General features: G+C 37.4%; 1 protein-coding gene across 2 annotated transcripts; it reads right to left on the reverse strand.

Moving 5' to 3' along the window:
* Positions 1-3,285: 3,285 nt before the first annotated feature.
* On the reverse strand, positions 3,286-23,092 carry GNRHR (gonadotropin releasing hormone receptor). Of its 2 annotated transcripts, none has more exons than XM_040238297.1 (3): positions 22,518-23,092; positions 10,585-10,676; positions 3,286-6,941 (listed from the first exon to the last, which is right to left on the reverse strand). In XM_040238297.1, the coding sequence occupies exons 1-3, from the start codon at positions 23,037-23,039 to the stop codon at positions 6,806-6,808; spliced, it is 750 nt and encodes a 249-aa protein (XP_040094231.1). In that variant the 5' UTR covers positions 23,040-23,092; the 3' UTR covers positions 3,286-6,805. The 2 variants fall into 2 exon arrangements, with proteins under 2 accessions (XP_040094231.1, XP_040094230.1); XM_040238296.1 differs by having other exon boundaries at positions 10,585-10,804.
* Between the last annotated feature and the right edge of the window lie 994 nt (positions 23,093-24,086).

Genomic DNA, 24,086 nt, shown 5'->3' on the forward strand with positions numbered 1-24,086 from the left:
AAGTTGCTCAGTCGTATCTGACTCTTAGCGACCCCATGGACTGCAGCCCACCAGGCTCCTCTGTCCATGGGATTTTCCAGGCAAGAGTACTGGAGTGGGGTGCCATTGCCTTCTCCAATCATGTTCCTTTACCAGCTTAATATTTCTCTGCCTTTTAATCTTATTTAGATTACTGTGTTTGGGGTGGCCTTCTGTATGCTGGAAGTTTGTGGTTCCTCTTTATTGTGGAGCCTGCTCTCTGTGGGTGGGGTTGTATGAGTGGCTTGTCATGGTTTCCTGGTTAGGGAAGCTTGTGTCGGTGTTCTGGTGGGTGGTGCTGGATCTCCTCTCTCTGGACTGCAATAAAGTATTCAGTAGTGAGTTTTGAGGCGTCTATGGGTTTGGGTGCCCAGAGCACCCAAAAAGATTCACAGAGTTGGGCAGAGAAGAAAAGAGGGATGGAGGAGATAGAGTTGACTTGGGGGAGAAAAAGAAAGATCAAAAAGGAGACAGAGCAATCAAACCAGTAATCACACTCCTAGGTAAAAATGGGTACTGAAGATTGGATTCTTAAAGATACAAAACTGATAAAAACCAAAAAGCAAAGATTAAAAATCTAGAATAGAGGTTAGAGTCTTGAAAATACAATATTAAAAAAACTAAACAAAATCACAAAAAATATAAATATATATATATGAAATTTGCTTTTAAAAAGGGGTCTGTTTTGGCAAGGTATTAGGTTATAAAAGTGAAAATTAAAGGAGTAATAAAGAACTTAAAAATTAAAAAAATTAAAAAATGATAATAGTAAAATATATCTAGGAATTTCTCTGGAGCTGTTGAGGGCAGTGTGGGGTCAGTTCAGTTCAGTTCAGTTCAGTCGCTCAGTCGTGTCCGACTGTTTGCAACCCCATGAACCGCAGCACGCCAGGTTTCCCTGTCCATCACCAACTCCTGGAATCCACCCAAACCCATGTCCATCGAGTCGGTGATGCCATCCAACCATCTCATCCTCTGTCGTCCCCTTCTCCTCCTGCCCTCAATCTTTCCCAGCATCAGGGTCTTTTCAAATATGTCAGTTCAGTTTCAAATAATTCCTTCTTCCAGCTTATACTTCTTCTCAAGGTTTATAGGCCCCCTTCCAATGTAGTCAGTGCTAACTACAGGGTTTTAATCTGTTGCACCTGTCACCTCCAGAGCAGTTCCCCTCTTGTTTGTTTATTTTGGCTTCCTCTCTTTGCAAGTCTCTTCAGTGTCTAATTTCTGCCCTGACACAAGGGGGCGAAGTTATTTAGGTTATTTAGGCTAACTTGTTCAGTTGTGCTGTGGAGAGGGAGGAACACTGCCAGCAAATATCACTGGTGTGTGTGGGGAGTGCTCACAGTGTCTGGGCCACACTGGGTTTGCCCCTGCTCATGGAGTATGTGCTTTCCTGGTCTACAGTGCTCAGGCTCCAGGTTGCTCTGCAGGGGAACTGTCTAAAGTGGGCCTTGGGTTGCATGCACTTCCCAGGTCTAAGCCACTTAGGTTCAAGTTCTCGGATACTCCACAAAGGGACAGACTCGGTTGGGCCTGCGTTTTGTGCCCTTCTCAGGTCTGAACAGCTCAGGCAACCAGGTGCTTGGTGAATGGACTCTCCCAGCTGTGTGGTGCATCTTATCAACTCCCCGGTCCCAGCCTCTCGGTTTCCTGGGTGCGCTATGAGAGTGCAGTCTCAGATGTGCCATGTGGCTCCTCTAGGGAGCTGATATCTGACTGCAACCCTCATGGCAGATGTCAACCGTCCAGGATCCCAGCAAGACTTTGTTAGTAACTGGGGACTTGCTCACAGTTTGGTAGAGGATGCTGTCTCTGGGGCCATGATTACCCCTTGCCTTCTGGCTCTGGCTGTCGCCCGCCTGTGTCTCTGCCTCCAGTGGGGGGAGGGGCTGGTCCGCAGCCGGCTAGCTCTCCTCTAGGATTTGCTCAATCCTTTGTTTTGTGAGCAGGCCAGGCTGTGCCTCAGAGCTTCATGGGAAAGTTCTCTCTCTCTCTCTCTCTTTTTTCTTTCTGGCTATCCTGCAGTTTGGATTGCTATCTCATGTTAGCTCCCTCAGATTGTCTTCAGGGCATTCAGGCCGGGTCCCTATCCTATGCATGCAGCCGGCACCTCCCTGTTCAGCCCCTGCTAGCTGCTGGTGGACGCAAGCCTCTGGGCTACCTCTCTGCTGGGAGTTGCAGCTAGGCACGTAATCTGTGGGTTTTCTCTCTTTTTTTTTCCTCCCAGTTATATTGCCCTCCGAGATTCCAGACCTTTCCACAGACCCACTGGTAAGAGGGTTTCCTGGTATTTGGAAACTTCTCCTTCATGACTCCCTCCCCAGGACAGGTCTCTGTCCCTAACTCTTTTGTCTCTCTTTTTATCTTTTATATTTTGCCCTACCTCCTTTCAAAGAGAATAGGCTGCCTTTCTGGGTGCCTGGTGTCCTCCCCCAGCATTCAGAAGTTGTTTTATGGAATTTGCTCAGCGTTCAAATGATCATTTGGTGAATTTGTGGGGGAGAAAGTGGTCTCCCTGTCCTATTCCTCCACCATCCTAGGACCACGCTTGGATTTTGATTTTGAAAAAAAATCTGTTCCCTTAAGGCTACATTTATTGTTTAATTGCTATCATGTAATTACTATATTTAGCCTTTATTCTTTGTGTTTAAAGTTTGTGCTATTTAAACTTTGTGGTATACCTAGTTATGATTTTGAGAAGGTAATTGGTCATTGTAGCTGGCACTTCTGACTTCTCATCCCCAAAACATTCTCCTCTTGTTCTCACAAAACAAGACAAAAGAAAAAGAGAGAGAGACGGGGCCGGGGGTGGGGGGCGGGAAGAGAACTGATTAAAAAAAAAATTATCAGGTGACTAAATGTTCAGGGAAACTGAGTGCTGCTCTCTGTAAGATAAAACATATCCTTAAAGTGTTTAGGGTAATCCTTTTCTCCTTTGGTAGTGATTAGTTTAGGGGTGGTCATGTGCTCCAATTCTAGCCAGTTTAAGAGGAAGTGCTGAGGGTTCTGGCAAGGAGAGAAGCACAGTGAGAAGCCACCCTTTCTTTATGCCTTTAAGACTCCTAGTTGGTGACAACTAACTTCTAATCAATAAAGTAAAACCTAGAGGAAGTAGGGAAAATGACTCAAAGCTCTGAGCTAACCAACTCTGCATGCTTTCTTCTGGACTTCTGGTAACATGAAATGAAAACACACCATTTCCAGTCTGACATTTCTATTACAACAGAAAACACTCTTAACAGAAACAGCATAAAACAAAAGTCATACAAACACACACATATAGTATTTATTTTACCCTTTTCTCATTACAAAAGCAATATATGTCTATTTTGGAAATTTGGGATATAGGTATTCACAAGAAAGAAAATTTTTTTTTAAATGAGAGATAACTATGTCAACACTTTTTGCATATATTCTGTTGTTCCTATGCATGCACTTTGTATATTGTATAATTTAAAAATTAAACTAATTGTTTTATACCTAATTTTTAAACTTAATAACCAAGAGAACTAAAGATTTAAATCAGTTAATCCTAATTAGAGATTAAATTGAATCTTAATTTTATTTGGTTTCCTATGAACACAAATTATAGCAGTCAGACAAGCTTTAGGAATTGGTTTGACATTGAAACTAGGCTAAAGATAAAACATGAAATTCAGATGTATTTTAACAGATGAAATTTAAATGTATTTTAACACAAATATTATCTCTTTGAGACTACCAAGTAAGTTCTGAGACCAGGGCACTTAAAATTTTTTTCTAGTTCATTTACACTGATTTATGCTCCTGGGAAGATAATGTTTGTGGTACCTCAACAATTTTTGGTTTGCTTATTTTTAGCTATGATACCTCTGTTTTTCAAACTGAATTTGAATTTGTGCAATCTGTGTTTAATTCATTGTTGTTTGTTCATGTTATGTATAACTAAATTGAATTACAAGCAGAAATCCATTTTTTAAACCTGTTTTATGAGCCACTTCACTTTCACTTTTCACTTTCATGCATTGGAGAAGGAACTGGCAACCCACTCCAGTGTTCTTGCCTGGAGAATCCCAGGGACGGGGTCGGGGGCGGGGGAGGGCCTGTGGGCTGCCATCTATGGGGTTACACAGAGTCGGACATGACTGAAGCAACTTAGTGTCAGCAGCAGCATATGCTAAATAGAAAAAAGACAGCCAAGATAGACTCTTAATTATCTGATAGGTTTGATTACAGAAGATACAAGGAATCCTCATCTTTTATTATGCCTGAAAATAGAGTAAATGACTATAATATCAAATATTAAATACTCTTTGTTGAGTGATGTACTTTTAAAAGTTACATTTACCTTTTGCACTATTAATTTTGGTTTGTATCCATATTCATATTATAGTTTACATACCACAATATTTTATATAATATAGTTACTTCTGCAAAGTTTTTCATACATTTGGAGCCTTAAGAGTTTCCAAGGTTAAAATGGTGAGTGATCAAATTGAAATCCACTTTCAATATTATTATGTATATATAAACACAGTCCATGGGGTCACGACTATGTACAAACAGATGAATACATTCTGAAACATTTTTATTACAATAAACTTCTTTATAAATATAAAAGATCAGTTGGCAATTCTTAATTTTTTTTGTGACATTGCTCCTTTGGCAGCCTGATTTGGCCTATAAACTCCTCTGAGGATAATGTTTTTAAGTACATAAAATATAATAGAAATAGGAATCAAAGAAAAGTTGTTCCATTGAAATAGTTTTGTGCATAGAGCACAGGTTAAAAACACCTGCATAAAGATTTTGAATAGCCCTTTAGTTAATATATTTACAAAAATGCCCAAGAACATATCTAAATAAAACAGTTCCATGAACAAAGCCAAACTGACATATGTTTTATAAACACATATCTACTAAAGCCCTTAGATTGTATCTCATATATTTTTGCTTTTAAATCCACACATCAGAATTGTTATAAGTTTAGGAGTAAGAGTATGCATGATAAAGAGACAAGGGAGAAGCATGGTTTTGTTGTGACTTATCTTTATATTCCTGTGTCATCTAGCAGAACTATATATTCTTGGTATCAATATACACACCTTTAAAGTTAACTTTGAGTATTTTAGCACTTTACAAATTTTGAGTCCAGCCCAATTCATTTGTGGAGTTGGGTCATTGATTGGCTAATTAAAGGTATGAGTTTAGTAAAAAGGAAATGTGAATGAAAAAAAAGTAGAAAGAAGGAATTCAGTTAATAAAGACAGAATTGGAAAATAATATAGAATGTGGAAAAAAACCCACCACACCCTACAAAACTAAAAGACAAAATATGAGGAGAGAAAAATAAGGAAAACAAAGACCTGCCATTAGTTTAATTAGCAATTTACTTTTCACAGTTCCACAAGGCCTGGAATATGTGGAAATTACATTTCATCTTCAATGTGGCACTGCATATCACATGTAAATATAGTAATATTTTACCTATTTAAAAAAATAAATAGTGGTTGAGTTTCTCTTAAGTCCTTATATAGTTTTCTTATTTAGTGGATACTAAAGAACCCTTTCATCCTATTCCCCTTTTCATGGAATGTATGGAAACAGGCCTGAATTAAAAGAGGTGTTGTGCCAACATATTTTGGAAACCACAGCATTTAATGCAAATATCAGTGGATGTTAGTTTCACATTTACAGAGAGTTTTTCTTTTCCTTTTTCTAATACTCTTCTGTCTCTTTTGACTTGTAATAGTGAGACTGAGGTTTTCAGAGTTCATTTTACATATCAAATAATATTTTGCTTATGCATTTGCTTGATCTTTTTTTTTTTTTTTAGTGATTTGTGGATTATGGATTTAGAAAGATCAGAAGACAGAAAAAATCCATCATCTTAAAAGAGAGGGTATATAAAACATAATCACTATAGATCTTTTCTTGATTGTTTAAAACAATGTTGTTATTACTGCACTTAATTACCACAAACTCCATAGACCACATAGCTGACAGGAATGTTCTATCCCCAAGTCCAAATCTGAACCCCTCTGAAACTCTCTTTTATATGGAGGTACTTCACAACCTGTACCAGGTGATGAATGGGATGAAGGAGAACTATAAGTCTTATCAAGTTGAAGGAGTGGATAGTGGGTTGGTTGCTGAATACTCCAAACATCAGAATGCTTTTGAAGCCAAGGAAAAAATTAGATTTTTTGCATATTTTCTTAACCCACAGGAAGAAAAAACTGATCATATGGGCAGGGGAAATACTATCTGTGCTTTATGTATTTATTATCTTAGCATAAGATTGTAATTGTTGCTAAGCCCCTTTGCAGAAAAAGGTCTGTGTTTCTCAGTGTTAATTTTTGGCATTTGTTTGCCTTAGGCCATGGCTATTTTAAATATTTATATATTATTATACAAGAATAAAGTGACTAAAAAACCCATATAATGTGTTATAGGAATTCAGAAAGCAAAGAGATTAATTCAGAAACATGTGATAAAGTGAAAATATTTCATTATTTTTCCTGAAAAATCTTTTCCTTGTAATTGAGTTTCTGTGATTTCTAAAGGAAGAAGCGTAACATTACCTTAAACTCTGCTTTATTTATGTGTAAATATGTCACAATATACTTTGCGTTTCTCATTCCCCAAAGGGGAAATTCATTACTTTGCCTTTCTTTGAGTTTCTATGCAGTCTAACAATTATAGAGAGAAATATCCATATATAAGTGGATCAAAGCATGGATTTAAAAAAGCAAAGAGAAAGAAGAAGTGATTTACTGGATCTGACACCCTGTTTACCATGTCAGGATCAAACCAATACCAAATTCCAAGGACATAGTAGGGCGTCCAGCAGACAGTAAATGAAGTGGCAAATGCAACCGTCATCTTTAGGGTCCTCAGCCGAGCTCGTGGTATATTGTTCTTGGACTGATTCAGTTGTAGTTCTTTTAAACAGAGAAAAATAGAAGGTGTTTTTAATGACCAGTTTTATTACAAAGCCAAAATAGAAAAAAAGAAACAGAGAATCGTAATTCAACCTGGTGAATATAATGGAGGCAAATTGCTCATATTTTTAATAATGACAATATGCTTGCAAAGCACGTTTATATCTCAAATTTTCCACTCTGCTACATAATAAATAGAAATATTAAAGATAGTAATGCTCTTAAAATTAATTTTCCATCAAACTAATAAGGATTTGAAATACGAGGTTACTCAAATTCTTCAAATAAAATTTTAAGAGAGTAGACTGAGGTTGAACTGAATTTAATTCACTGCCTTTTGGTTGTCATGCCAACATTGCCACATTTATTTTATAAACTTATAACTTTTCACCTTTCCTGACTGACCAAGCAGGAAGCCCTGTTGCCATCAAAGGAGGTGATGCAAGCTTGGTGCAGGCAAAAAACACATGCACTGGATTGGTGTCAGAATCCTAGTTGGCACTAAGGAGATTTAAAGAATAATACACAATGGACGAGTTGAAGGACATTAGCTCACCTCTTCTTCTAGAAACACCAAAATCAGAACTAACTGCTAAACAACTGTCAACAACAACAACAAAAAACCTCACTATAACCTAACAAAAAAGCTACCCTACATCATGTATGGATGTGAGAGTTGGACTGTGAGGAAGGCTGAGCACTGAAGAATTGATGCTTTTGAACTGTGGTGTTGGAGAAGACTCTTGAGAGTCCCTTGGACTGCAAGGAGATCCAACCAGTCCATTCTAAAGGAAATCAGTCCTGGGTGTTCATTGGAAGGACTGATGCTGAAACTCCAATACTTTGGCCACCTCATGTGAAGAGTTGACTCATTGGAAAAGACTCTGATGCTGGGAGGGATTGGGGGCAGGAGGAGAAGGGGACGACAGAGGATGAGAGGGCTGGATGGTATCACGGACTTGATGGACTTGAGTTTGAGTGAACACTGGGAGTTGGTGATGGACAGGGAGGCCTGGCATGCTGTGATCCATGGGGTCACAAAGAGCCAGACACAACTGAGCGACTGAACTGAACTGAACTGATCAGATCATCCAAAGATAAAGAAGGAGACAGAATGAGATGGTAGGAAGGGTGCGATAGTGATAAAATCGAATTCCATACACATCAGGTGGGTAACCCACAAACTGTAAAATAATTAGACCACAGAAATTCTCCCACAGGAATGAAAGTTCTGAGTCTCACATCAAGCTCCCCAGCCTGGGGATCTGGCAATAGGAGGAGCCCTAAGAGAATATGTCCTTGAAGACCACCAGGGTTTGATCTTAGGAGTTAAACAAGACTGGAGGAAACAGAAACTCCATTATCAGAGGGCACACACAAAGTCTTGTGAATACTAGGACCCAAGTTAAAACTAGGGACCTCATAAGAGACTGGGTTAGACTTACCTGCTAGTATTGGAGGGTCTCCTATGGAGGCAGGGGGTGGTTGTGGCTCACTATGAGGACAGGGACACTGACAGTGGTAGTTCTGGCGAGTACTCATTGGTGTAGCCCTCTTGAAGGCTGCCATTTTCACACACTAGACACATGAACTAACTTATGTGATTGGACATGTGAAGGCACATTTATATCTTTGAAAGTTCACAACTTGAAGGTTTGTATATAGAGGATTTACTGTATTTAAAGTGATGAAAGAACCCATAACCAAAAATGCTCTGCTCAGCAAGGCTCTCATTCAGATTTGATGGAAAAAGCAAAAGCTTCACAGACAAGCAAAAGCTAGGAGAATTCAGCACCACAAGACCAGCTTTGGAGCAAATGCTAAAAGAAGTTCTCCAGGGGGAGAAGAAAAGGTCACAACTAGAAACAAGAAAATTATGAATGGAAATGCTTACTGGTGAAGGCAAACATACAATAAAGGTAGGAAATCATCTGTAGACAAATACGAAATCAAAACCAATAACTGTGAGGAGAGCATAAATGCAAGATATTGGAAAGGCATTTGAAATTAAAAGACCTGCAACTTAAAACAGTCTTGTTTATATGTAGGCTGCTATATCAAAACCTCATGGTAACCACAAACCAAAAGTATACAATAAATACACACACACAAGAAAAAGGAATCCAAACACAATACTAAATTGAGTCTTAAAGGAAATCAGTCCTAAATATTCATTGGAAGGACTGATGCTGAAACTGAAGCTCCAATATTATGGCCATCTGATGTGAAGAACTGACTCATTGGAAAAAACCCCGATGCTGGGAAAGATTGAAGGCAGGAGGAGAAGGGTTGGATGAGATGGGATGAAGATGAGATAAGATGGTTGGATGGCATCACCAACATGATGGACATGAATTTGAGCAAGCTCCGGGAGTTGGTGGTGAACAGGGAAGCCTGGTGTGCTACAGTCCATGGGATCTCAAAGAGTCAGACATGACTGAGTGACTGAAATGAACTGAACTGAAAGTGAGTCATCAATTACAAGAGAAGAGAACAAAATAGGAAGGGAAGGAAGAAACTTAGGAAAACAAATCAAAAAAAATGAACAAAATGGCAATAACATTCATGTCTATAATTATCTTAAGTGTAAACAGATTAAACAGTCCAACCAAAAGACGGAGACTCGCTGAGTGGATACCAAAACAAGACCTATATATATGCTGTCTACAAGAGACACACTTCAGATCTAGGGATACATACAGACCACAAAAGAGTCAGATAAGACTTAGCAATCACAACCACAGACTGAACGTGAGGGGATGGAAAAAGGTATTCATTCAAAAAGTAGATAACCAACAAGGGACTATTATATAGCACAGGGAACACTATTCTGTTATTAGGCTATTCTAAAATAACCTAAATGGGAAAAGAATTTAAAAACAAATACATGTATATGTCATCCTTAATCATTTTTCTGTACATCAGGACTTAATACCATATTGCTAATCAACTATACTCCAATATAAAATTTTTAAAATTCATACATTTGTTTTTGAGAATGCAACAGATTCTTGAAGCAAAAAAGGTACAACCATGTGTGTGAAGTGAAAGATCAAATAGTCAATTGCATGTTCCTTAATATTTAGCACACTCACACACACACCAAAATGTGCATAGTGTGTGAATACAGGAGATTTGAATGCAATACAGAACAGCGTAACTTTAACAAGTCTATTGGCAACTATATTATGAGTTGTACTTTGCTATATTCTAGGCATCAGGTGTTTGATAAAGTGTTACGATAAACCAGCAGGAACAATTTGCCCATGCTTCTGCTGGGTAAATGAAGTAATTGTCCTTTTAGCTTTAATTCCATGCTGTAAATGTATAATATGGGGAGATAATAAATTACCTCGTCTCTAAATTGGGGATAATAAAAGTATTGCCTCATGGAGTGATTTTGAATATTGAAAGAGTTAATTTATGTTAGTTGCTCATAATAATATCGCAATACTATTACAATACAATACTATTATAGATAAAATAGTATATGGCACAGCAAGTGCCTCTCTGATTCTCCGGTAGGAGTATTGCCATTAACAACTGTCCACCCACAATTAATCTGAGAAATTCATACTGTGGGGATTAACAGAGTATTGCCATTAACAACTGTCCACCCACAATTAATCTAAGAAATACATACTGTGGGGATCCTGATGAAGGACCCTTGTTAGGGTGAAGATGATTTTTGCATTGCAGATCACCATGATGAGAAGAGGGATGATGAAGAGGCAGCTGAAGGTGAAAAAGTTATAAAAGGCTTGATGCCACCACTGTGGAAAACTGCAGTGTGTTACACATTGAGAGAAACCTTCAGTCTGTCCAGAGTCATCTGCTAAATGGATCATCCCAAAGATGTATAACTGTAGGAGAAAATTTAAACAATTAAAAAGGGATATTGCTTATTTTCAAACAATATTTGCAAGTTTTCTTGAATGTTTTCTCTTCTGTATTGTACTAATCTTCTAACATGTTGTTGCCCAAAGCAACTGCTAAGCTTCTTGACATTTGGCTTTTGGCTTTTCTACAAAAAGGTGTAAGTGGATCTTTACTTAAAATATGTTTGGGTAATGTGAATGGATCTGTAGGATTTTGAATTTCTTCCAAAATTATTTCAGCCTTGCAGAACAATTACCAACCAAGGATTTAAACCTCCTCTGTATTTCAATTTCAGATGCTATTATGATGAGTAAACTTTTGCAAGTGATTTTATTTTTAAATATGCAGCACACACACAAAACAACTATCTGGCATTTAGAATATGCCCTCAAAATAAATATTTAAATTTTATTTTTGAGACATAAGATCTCATTAAAATGGCCAGAAACATGTACAGACAGTTCATTAAAAAAGGGTGTAACAGTGACCCTTAAGTATATAAAAACAGTTTCAACCTCACTTATGATAAGAGCAGTGTCAATCAATTAAGGCTACACTGATAACGCCATTTCCCACTATCAAATCTGGCAAAATTAAAAAAAAGAAAAAACAGTAGTAAACTCTCATGGCAAGGCTATAGGGAAACAGAGACTCTCATACATTGCTAATGGGCAAGCAAATTTGTACAATCTATTTGGCAATAATTAGTATATATTTGTACTTAACTTTGACCCAGCAATCTGACGTTCAGGAGTTTTCCATGAAGATACACCCCTACTTCCATTATATGAAAATACATATGCACAAGATTATTCACTGATGCATTGTTTATAAGTGAAAAACATTGAAAATAATCTAAATACTAATTCATAGAACAGCAGCTGAATAAACTATGGTGGACCACACAATGGAGTCCTGTACAGTAGTAAAAAAAAGAGGGAGGGAAATTTCTATCTGAAGGTGTGTGTGTGTGTGTGTGTGTGTGTGTGTGTGTGTGTACATGTACATACATTTATTCTAGCTCTGTCTGTGTGGAGAGAGGCTAAGAACAATGTCATCTAAGTAGCAGTGAGCATACCCCGCTCTCCAGTACCCAAATGTTATTTTTAGTATCATTGTCTAACAAAAGGAATCAGAGCTCACTGGCAAAGTGCGTAATCCTAAGGCTGGGGCAATCAAAGCACAATAAGTCGTTGGAACACCTGCTGTGCCAAAAAGTCTGGAAATGCCCAGAGAATGATGGAGCATGTGAAAACATTTCAGGCACCAGCTTGAAAGAGGTCCCATTGGCCAAATCTGGGATAGTTTAAGCATGAAAACAAACAAACCCTGAAAGAAAAGACTGAGTTCAAATAAATAAACCATGACTCCATGATGTAAATGATGTAAATGACAAAACCAGAATAACAAATACATGGGAAAAGAAAAAAGCTCTTTACTATATAGAAAGTCAGCTAGTAAATGTAAAAGATACAATGGAAGTAGTGATTACCATTTTGTAATTACTATAATAATTGATTCAGGCAAGAATCACCAATGAATGGTTAAAATATGGGTGTAGGCTTGAGGAGACTAGTTTATTTATGTTATCTCGAAGTATCTACCTGTAGGATACCTTGCATTATAAACAGTAAAATAATAACTTTACTGTAGAGAAATAACCAAATAATTAAGCTAACATTGCCAATAATGGGACAGATTGACAGCATCTACTTCCTTCTATAAAGCATTGAGAAGAACTCAGAGTCAACTCTTTCATGTTTTTGTTAAAAATCTAATCAGTCAATCCTAAAGGATATCAATCCTGAGTATTCACTGGAAGGACTGATGCTAAAGCTGAAGCTCCAATACTTGGGCCACCTGATGGGAAAAACTGACTCATTAGAAAAGACCCTGATGCTGGGAAAGATAGAAGGTGGAAGGAGAAGGGGATGACAGAGGATGAGATGGTTGAATGGCATCACTGACTCAATGGACATGATTTTGAGCAAGCTCTGGGAGATAGTGAAGGACAGGGAAGCCTGGTGTGCTGCATTCCATGGGGTCACAAAGAGTCGGACATAACTGAGTGGAACAACAACAATGTAGACAAGGAATATTGCCTACAATATCAGTAAACAAAGGACATTGTGGCCATCAAGTTACTAGCCACTGCACTTACTCTCAGGAGTGCTCTCTAAGGAGTGGATTCAGGATGGAGAAAAGTAGAAACATGGCCCTAGATCGTTAAGGTGATGTATCAAAGGAATGATCTCAATAAGCCCAAACTCTTGCATCTTTCTGTTCTTAGAAAAGCGCTACATCCATTAACCTGAGATGTATGTTTTTTTCTTTAATTAGCAATAATCTTCTGATGTTCTGACTACCAGGTTTTTGTTGCAAAGAAGCCTCCTATTTAAAAATCCTGGCTCCTCTGTTGCCTCTTATGAATTGGGAGCAATCTGAGAGACTGTCTTCTAGGCTTAAGTTCTCAAAAGTCTACTGAATAAAACATATTTCTCAACTTTTAGGTCGTAGATTTTTTTTTTCAGTTGACAAGTGCACAACCTGAATATACCCCCAAGAAAATATCAGAAAAACTCAAATTGAGGGGCATTCTACAAAATAACTTGTCTGCACTCTTCAAAGATGTCAGTGTCATGAAATACAAAGAAAGACCAAGGAACAGTTCTAGTTTAAAGGAGACTAAAGAGACAACGGGGCTTCCCAGTTGGCTCAGTGGTAAAGGATCTGCCCGTCAATGCAGAAGACACAGGTTTGATCCCTGGGTTGGGAAGATCCCCTGGAGTAGGAAATGGCTACCCACTCCAGTATTCTTGCCTGGAAAAATCCGTGGATAAAAGAGCCTGACAGGCTATAGTCCATGGGGTCAGAAAGAGTTGGACATGACTGAACACACAAGCAAAGAGACAAGGCGACAACCTCTCACATAATCTTGAATTTTCTTTCATTAAAGGGGTTATTATTGAGACAGCTGAGATATGAATAGGGCATATAGATTAAATGGTAGTACTGTTCAGTTCAGTCACTCAGTTGTGTCCCTTTGCAACCCCATGGACTGCAGCATGCCAGGCTTCCCTGTCCATCACCAACTCCTGGAGCTTGATCAAATTCATGTCCATTGAGTTGGTAATGCCATCCAACCATCTCATCCTCTGTTGTCCCCTTCTCCTCCTGCCTTCAGTCTTTTCCAGCATCAGGGTCTTTTCCAAGGAATCAGTTCTTTGTATCAGGTGGCCAAAGTATTGGAGCTTCAGCTTCAGCATCATTCCTTCCAATGAATATTCAGGACTGATTTCCTTTAGGATTGACTGGTTTGAACTCCTTGCAGTCCAAGGGACCCTCAAGAGTCTTCTCCAACACCACAATTCAAAAGCATCAATTCTTTGGCACTCAGTAGTACTGTATTAATGTTAATTTCCAGATTTTGATACTTTATACTGCACTTAATGTGCTAGAAAAAATACACACAGGTATTGAGAGAGACATCGTGTCTGAACTTTTAAACAATCCATAAAAACATACATACAAGAGAGAGAATAAACAAATAAGCAAATGTAGCAAAATGTTAGTATTTGGGGAATCTGAGGGAAAAGTATCCTAGAAATCTTTGTATGATTCTTGCAGCCTTTCCCTAAGTGTGAAATTATATTAAAAAAAGAACTGAGTCAACAATTGAGGAAACAATGCAAGTGGTTTTCACAAACAAGTTCTAGTTGACATTTATTCATTCTTTCCCAATTTGTTAAGCACATTTCTTACCTCATAATTTCCAGAATTTTCTACTGAAAAACATTTTACCACAAAACATCATTAAAATGAAGAGATAAGAGTGCCCAAGAACTTTAAAACTGATAACAAGTTAATTTAAACAAAAATGTTGCAGGTTTTTTTTTTTTTACGTTTTAAGCAAGTCAGGGACAGTATTCATTTAGTTGTTCACTGAATTAGTAAACTTAAATTCCATTTAGTTAATTTAATAAGCTCAGAATTTCTTTCCTTTTGGGGGTGGCAGAGTGGAAAGAGTATACCTTTAAAAATATTGTTTTTCCTCTTTGTTTGTAGAGTAGAAAAACTTTAATAAATATAAAATATAATAAACAAAATAAATACAGATATAATAAGGTCTAAGTACATATAAAATACAAGCCTATTTCTTTTATTTGTAATTAAAATGCTGATTTTCAGTTTGTGATCTTTTCAGCTTCAAGGACAAACAAGAATTTTTAAGTTAATCCACTAGAGGGCGCCCAATGATAATATTATCGATCTTAAAGTCAAGAAAAGCAAGTTCAGCTAATTCTGTTTTATGATCCAGATCAATTTTTTCCATGTTACAAAGTGACCCTTTCAGTTTTCCATACTTCTTTGCAAACTGTCCTTATTTAAAGTTGAGTTTTAAATTTGACCCAACAGGTGTTGTGAATTGAAATCTTGGGAAGGGTTTTTTCACATAACCCTGACAGTCTTCTAATTCTTAAAAACCCTTTTTTCTTTCCATCTCCCTAGTCAGCCTTGGAACCAGATAATCTGAATTTGATTTTCTGCTCTGCATTGGGTCACATTTTCACTTTAATAGTTCATATTCTTAAGTTATAATGATGAATCTTTCAATGAAAAGGACTTTATAATACTATGATTTGAATTTGGTTTTCATCTTTATGTAATGAATGCTTGTTTTTAAAGCAACTCCTTGGTCATAAAACTATACTAGGTACACTCTGTCATGAAAGATGAACTAAATATATCGTGCTATCAAGGAATTAAATATTTCTTAGGGGAGATACAGCATGTATGTGACAACTATAATAATAGACTGTGACAAGTTCTGAAGGAGAGTTACAGTGTTATGAAAATTCAGAATTTTACTCATCCACAAACTAATTTGTTTTAGGCTTCATTTAGTTTATTTTCACTCCAAGACCATGTTCATTTGAATGATTAATATAGGGATATACTTTACTTCCAGTGATTCTTTTATACTTGGGTGATATTTAAAAAATTTCTTTGTTTCTCCTCTCTCATGCCTGGCCCCAGTTCTCTTTATTTTGCCTTAAACAACAGCAGTTTGTTCTCCTTCTTTACAGTCACTTGCAGATGCTATTCCTCTTAGCATATATTTTTTAACCTTCGCCTTACCCCATACTAGTGACACCATGACTTAATCTTTCCAAAGGTGATTATCTTTAGATGCTATGCTTTAGGTTCCTCTTGGGATTTCCTGGTGGCTAAGACAGTAAAGAATCTGTCTGCGAAGCAGGAAACCCGGGTTTGATCCCTGGTTTGGGAAGATGCCCTAGAGAAAAGAATGGCTTCCCACTCCAGTATTCTTGCCTGGAGAATTCCATGGACAGAGGAACCTGGTGGGCTAGGGAGATATAAATAACTCTAGAGACTGTCATGACAATTAACAAGCAAATACTTGCAAAGCACCTAGAGTAATGCCTGGCCCACAGTTAGCACTATATAAATCCTAGCCATTCTTAAAATTTTGTTTGAGGCACACAATTTATAAATATATATTGCATATGTTTACATATTTATAAATTTATACCATATTTTTCCTGATATCACTTAACTATTTATTCTCACCTTAAGATTTTCCTGCCTTTTCCTTCTCTAGCCTCTTACAGGAAAAAAGAGACAGTATTGCACACTGTGATATAATGATACTCATGCATGCTCAGTCGCTCAGTCGTGCCCAACTCTTTGTGACCACATGGACTATAGCCCACCAGGGTCTTCTGTTCATGTAATTTTCCAAGGGGTTGGAAATCCTGGTGGTTAGGATTCTGGGCTTTCACTGCTGAGGCCTGAGTTCAATCCTGCCAGGGGAACTGAGATTCTGCTAGTTGTGCAGCATGACCAGAGACAAACAAAAAAACAAAAAGCAACACAGAAGTGTTTAACACAATTCCTGGCACATATTTATGTACTGAATAACTATTATCTATCAAAATCATCATCACCATTATTGTTATTTCTGCTACTAGTATGCTATGTTTCAGTAACATTTTTGACATACTGTACACAGTAATGAGTATTTATTGAATTTAAGCTGCTTGTGGGGCTTCCCAGGTGACGCTGGTGGTAAAGAACCCTCCTGCCAATGCAGGAGACATAAGAGATGGTGCTTTGATCCCTGGATCGGGAAGATCCCCTGGAGGAGGACATGGCAACCCACTCCAGTATTCTGGCCTGGGAATTCCATGGACAGAGGAGCCTGGCAGGCTACAGTCCATAGGATTGCAGAGTCAGACACGACTGAAGTGGCAGCATGGACAGAGGATGCAGAAGCTGCTTCTCAAGTTCAGAAGAGCCTGCTAGCATTGTAAATTTCTGTTTGTAACAGGCAAGCCTCCACATTTATTTAGACCACACATTTTCACACCAAAGAATAAAGGAATACTCATATACAACAGACCCTCCAAATCTTTGGGTTCCACATCTGCAGATTCAACTGCAGATGGAAAAATATTCAGAAAAAAAATTTTTAGAAAGTTCCAAAGAGCAAGACTTGAACTTGGAAAGCTCCAGCAACTGTCTATATGTTACATTGTATTTACAATTATTTACACAGCATTTACATTGTATTAGGTATTATAAGTAATCTATAGATGATTTAAACTATATAAAAGGGTGTACATAGGTTACAGGCAAATACTATACCGTATTTTATAGAAGAGACTTGAGCGTCTGGGAAATTTCTTATCTGAGGCCACCATAGTGGGGAAGGAAGATGTCTAGGAACCAATCCCCTCGGGATATCGAGGGTGACTGCATTTTCTCTACAGACCTGGGTTACCTACAGAATTAAAAAGCTGTCAACATATAATTAATTCTCCCTAGTAGCATAGAGAAACTAGTGATGTGAACTCTATCTGCAAATAATCTGCTGCTCTGGAATTCTTGTGGTCTTAGATGACAGTCATCAGAAACCTTGCATTTTTTAATTGGATATGGACACACCAAATTCAGGAAATGTTTTCTCCTTAACATGCACCTGCTAGCCTAACCACAGTCAGTCTTAAGTCAGATATCCTTTCAAGTCCTGTTGGCTGTTTTGCCTTGCCTTCCTCTCCCTTCCTCCTTTTCTTCTTTTCTTATCCTACTTTTAGAAACAATACCTCCAAGACTTGAATCATTATGCTCTGGCATATAAAGTTTTAGAGTGAATAAGACAGCTTAGTAACTAGGGAGGACATTGGCCCAATTTACTTATCAGTCGGAATAAATGTCATAATTTTTTGAAGCAATCTTTACATAAGCATTTTTGTTTGCTGTTTCTTAAATAATTATTTTATTTTCCTACTTATATTTCCCTAATACTTTTTTCTCATGACTTCAAAAATCCTATTATGAAGGAAGTAATTAAGGTAGGAAAAAGGGAAGGAATGAATAGTAATGCCTTTTTAAGACTTTATACTTAAAGTCTTATATATGATTGTGTATATCTTACTCTTTATAGCACTTTTTACAATGACCCTTTTAAATTTGGTTAAGTAATTTACTTAGATAGCTGGTAAAAGACAGCACTGAGATTTGAAACCAGCTTTGTTTAAATCCCACTGCCTTTCAGACTTGCAGGGATATCTGAGGTCTTCAGAGACTAGGACGGGAGCCAGTGAATGGTCAAACAGAGGACTGGGGTTCCCTTATCCCTATTTGACCAGAGCAACTCCACTTATATCTGTTTCATTTATTGAAGCTCCACCCAGAATTTCATTTTAAATAAAATTCAATTACAAGCAAAAATATAAAATTTTGGTCACAGTACACTGAGAGTTCTGGAAATATATCCCCAAACCATGACAGAACTCTGAGGTGATCAGCAAGGTGGAAAAGCAAGGTGGTCAGTTGGAAAGTTGGTCATTCTGAACTCTAGCAAAATGTCATAAATTCTCAGGTTCCTGTGAACATGACAACTAGCTTGTTAGTTTTTTTTTTCTTTTTCCAACCTAGCATGAATTAATCAAGTGATAGAATATCCATATATATATATACCAAAGGATAAATACAATCCTAAAGGAAATCAATCCTGAATATTCATTAGAAGGACTGATGCTGAAGCTGAAGCTCCAATACTTTGGCCACCTGATGTGAAGAGCTGACTCATTAGAAAAGACCTTGATGCTGGGAAAGATTGAGGGCAGGAGGAGAAGGGGACGGCAGAGGATGAGATGGTTGGATGGCATCACTCACTGACTCAATGGACATGAGTTTGAGCAAACTCTGGGAGATGGTGAAGGACAGGGAAGTCTGGTGTGCTGCAGTTCATGAGGTCGCAGAGTGGAACACGACTGAGCAACTGAACAATAACAAACAAAGGATGAAAATTAAAAGTTATCCTTTCAAACTCCTTTTAAATTAGCCACAGCAGGATATGCTTCTGTCAATGGGCTTTGTGGAGCATGGTGAAGCATGAGCTGTACTCACGGTGTCACACAGCCTGGAAATCAAAGGCCTTTCCTATCTCTTGTTTTCCCCATCACGCACACATAACATTAGTCACAGGGCTGAAGCCTCTTTTATTCAGAGAGAAAGAGCAGAGAGCTATAATAAAAAGATAAACTGGACTTAACAAAAAGACAGGAGTTCAACAGGCATTGGGCAAACAATTAATCCTTTTAAGTGAATACTTTTCAAACTGTGGGTTGTACCCATCAGTTGGTTGTAATCAGAAATAAAAAATGAAATGGAACAGAATATTTATTTTATGAAAACTTTTCTCAATTATAGGTCTATGAGAGATAGATTAAGTCTTTATGTAGTATGTATTTCTTTCTTTCCATTACTGTCAAGAAGGTTTGAAGGACATTGATTTCAAAGGTTCTCTTTGAATGGTTTTTTTATGTGAAATGGGGATAATAGCATAGCTTTTACATACCTCACAGAGTCCATGTAAATACCACATAAGATTATGAATGTGAGGTTTTTCAGGAAACATCAGCAAAGTGCTTTATCAATTTAAAGTACTGCTGAAAGCAAGAATGAGTCATTTGTTTTACAAAATGAAATACCGTCAATACTACCATATTCTGTGACCCATACGTAAATTTTCTTATGTACATCATTTTAATAATGTACAACATGATGGCCACAGTTAACACTGATGTATGATGTTTAGAAAAGTTGTTAAGAGAGTAAATCCTAAGAGAGCTCATCACAAGGAAAGAAAACTTTTCTTTTCTTTTCATTGTGTCAATATGAGATGATGTAAGAAGTTAGCTGAAACTATTGTGTTAATCATTTCACATTATATGTAAATCAAGCTATCATGCTGTACACATTAAACCTACATGGTGATGTATACAGACTGTTTCTCAGAAAACAGAAAATGAAGAAAAACAAAAAAATCATTTAATCCTTGAGTAAGACTCATGAAAGTTATATGACTTCCACATTGTTCTCAGAATTTCCCCCAGCTATCTTCTATTATATACATCCATTCCACCTCCATTTATTGATTCATCTATCCAAACTTTGTTTTCATTTTAGTAAAAGGTGAAAGGTTTATTTGATCTGAAGAGGAACCAGGGTATCCAAACATTTAAAATTTATATTTTTGTTGGGTGTCTCATTAGGTATTGTGAATATGAATTAAATTGAACACAACAGTTTTCACTGTTGTAGCAACACATATCATAATGGCAAAGACAAACAAGTACACAATTACAACGTTTTCTGACAAAGAAACAGTGTGCATGAGGTCAAAGGAAAGGCAGCAACCATGAAATCTGATTTCCTGCTACTGGTCAATCTGTCCCTTCAGCCAAACAAGTCTCCTTTGAAAATTAACCACTTTACAACTTTTGCTGAAAAATACATTTGATCCTTGGCTTATTTTTTCCATTCAAATACATTCATCTTTAAAAACTCCCTTGTGGCTCAGCTGGTGAAGAATCCGCCTACAGTGTGGGAAACCGCGGTTCGATCCCTGGGTTGGGAAGATCCCCTGGAGGAGGGCATGGCAACACACTCCAGTATTCTTGCCTGGAGAATCCCCATGGAGCCTGGCAGGCTACAGTCCACGGGGTCACAATGAGTCAGACACAACTGAGCAACTAAGCACAAGACCTATTATATAAGCATTAATAAAATTGTTACAGACCTTTTTTAAAAAAAACTCTGTTTATCCTACTTTTACCCTTCCTTCACCATTTTAATAATTCGTCTCTCTCTCTCTTCTTACCCCGGTAATAGGCTTGAAAACTTTTTTGTACATAGTTGTATTCATTTTGTATAAGTTTTATTTCTATAACTGAATGACATTTTTTTGTCTCTTTGTTTCATCAGTACCTGGTTCAGTGTTAGGAACCAAACTTGTGTTTATCTTCTCTAAGAAAATTGAACAATACACAAATACACCTCACTCATAGTTCAAAGAAATAAAATGAAAAATTTCAGAGCATAAACCTTTGCTAAGTAACCTCATTTAAGTGACATATTTGCTAAATTAATTCTTATATATGCAGTCACCGTGAGAATAATTTTAATATACTTTTCTCCAGGGAAATCAAAGCATTTTGTTTTTTTCTGCCATAAAACACACACTGATATACAAAAAATGTTAAGTGAGGAATTGGTGGGAGAATATAGTTATCTAACTTTCTAGTGTCCTGAACTATTTAGTGCATCCAGTGTGGCAGCTTTTGTTTGTTTGTTTTTTTGTTTGTTTTTATGCCAGCTGGCTAGTTTAGAATCTCTAGATAAATGTCTATTTGTAGTGACAAGTTTTTGGAGGATCATGGTAAACTCCGGAGAAGGCAATGGCTCCCCACTCCAGTACTCTTGCCTGGAAAACCCTATGGACGGAGGAGCCTGACTTCCTGACACATCCCTGTACCCTGGATTCTTCACAGGGTACATTCACACACATAGAGACAATTTGGTCATCTTTGCCATTTTCAAGAATTCATTGTCTTCTTCAGAGATTTGACAGTTGAAGAGGCAGATTCTGAAGATCCATCAACCGGGGTGCCTTTGATAAAGACAGTCTGGAGGGCTATCTGCTTTCTGAAGGAGAGGGCCTTGCCTGCACCAATAGTCACAGAGTTTTGCTAACAGCCTGTTACAGTCTCATCTACCTCCAGAGAAAGCTCAAGTCAACCTCAGGGAAATGTTCAAATATCCAAACATCTACGATGCCCCACATTTCCTTTTATTCAATCCCACCCAGCTGCAAACTGCAGAACATACTAATTAAGGATAGTTCTTTCTATGCTGCAATACAGAAGACTTAAGAAGTTCCAAATAAAACAAGTTATGCATACTTTCTACCTATGCAAATTTTATTGTTCCTAAAGATTCTCCCAATTTACCATGTCAACCAGAGTAAAAGAAAATGTAGATGGAAGAATCAAATGAGGATGAGTTCAAATTTGAGAATAGCTTCATTTTGAGGGAGCATTTACTGTGTACCAGAGAGTATGATAGAAAACTTAACAAATTATTTGTTTAATCATTACAAATGTGCATCAAGTAGACATTACCCCCATTTTATAAATGCAAGACCTGAAACCCAGAGAGGTTAAGACATTTGCCAAAGGTAACAGCAGAGTCAGGATTAAATTCCACCCTCTGACTTCCAGAGCCCAAGCTCTCAGAGATAATACAATACTACCTTTGACAAGACCTTCATTCAGATTTAGATAGGAAATCTGTAATCTCCATAAAAAGTTTGCAATATTGGTTTACCTGTGGTCCAGCAAAGATGCTACTGAGGAGCCAGGCCAAGCCAATCATGAACTGTCCAAGCTTGCTGTTGCTTTTCACTGCTAGAGGCCTGGTGATGGCCAGGGAGCGGTCGAGGCTGATCACCACCATCATGAAGGCGGGGGCGTACATGGAGAAAAGCTTCAGATAGCTGAGGACTTTGCAAAGGAGCTCTCCAGCATACCATTGAACAGTTATGTTCCACATTCCATCCAGTGGCATAACAATCAGAGTCTCCAGCAGGTTGGCTAAAGTCAGGTGTTTTAAAAGCACCTTCATTTTTGAGAGTTTTTTCCTCTTCTCTTTCCTTTGAGTCCAATTCTGAAGTTTCAACAAGAAAGAAGTGTTGAAAATTGTGGAGAGTAGAAAAAGGAAGAAAGTAACTGTCACTCGGATCTTTCCAGATAGGGTCAGGGTGGGGAGGCTGCCCGGTGTTAGTAGGATGCTGCTGTTGATCGCTGAACAGTGGTTTTCATTCTGTTCAGGAGAGTCACCGTTTGCCATCCTTTATGGCTGATACAGCTTCAAGACTCGTGTTTCTGGCACTTCTGATGTTTTATTGTAATTGCACTTGGAGTCCTGTTTTATTTCAGCCTTCTTTGGCTGGTAACGTCACAGGTTTATATTTATGTCAAATTTTGTCCCTGAGATACTTTGTATTTAAAGTGAAAGATCAAGGTGAACTTGTTTTGTGGGCTTGTAATCCAACAGGGTGCTAAAGCAAAGCAGACAAACACTTTCTGAGGGCCAAATGTAACTGTAGTATCTCAGCAGATGGCCTGGTTTTCACAACATTTTTCCTAAGTGAAGAAGGACGTTTGAAACTTAATTTTGTATTTAAAATTCTCTTAGGATATTATTCAAGTAACTTTAGTGAAGACGTTTTCTAAAAAAAGAATGTTAAGTGTTCTGTTCAATACATGCAGAATGAAAAAGAAGAAAATACTAAAAAAGAACTTGATCCAGTTAAGATTTGTAATTTAAAGAATCACAAATTTGCAATTTCTCAAAAAATTTGTTTTCTTTTCAATCACACAATGCTGAGCATCCAAACACTAGATAAATATATTTATTCAGAACTGTTCTCTATGAAACATCAAACTAATACCTTAACAGTTAGAATTAATTTGATCTAATACTGAGATGCATTCAAATTTATGCAATCAGTCTTAATGTTTAGATAAAATCATTAACTTCATGAACAATTTTTCTGTTATTGCTTTGATTTTATAATTGTCTAATTATTGTACTTGCTGTTTTTGCACGTTATTTCATAGGGTAGCTTGGTATTAGAGAGAATACTGTACAAATGCTTTAACCACATCTATGTATGTTTATATATAATATACATCCCTTTATATTGTAGTTGGATCATTTCACATTAGGGCCACTTAGAAACTTTCTCTGTGTTGTTGCTGTATCTTACATATTGAGTGTTTGATGATGTTTCCTACTACTGGTATGACTTAGATTGGAATTTATTAAATCACCAGATTGATTTGTCTTATCAGCTAGTTTGCTTCTGTAGCAGCCAAAGAAAGAATAATGTTA

Source organism: Oryx dammah, unplaced genomic scaffold, assembly GCF_014754425.2.
Source record: "Oryx dammah isolate SB20612 unplaced genomic scaffold, SCBI_Odam_1.1 HiC_scaffold_3, whole genome shotgun sequence".
Taxonomy (NCBI): Eukaryota; Metazoa; Chordata; class Mammalia; order Artiodactyla; family Bovidae; genus Oryx; species Oryx dammah.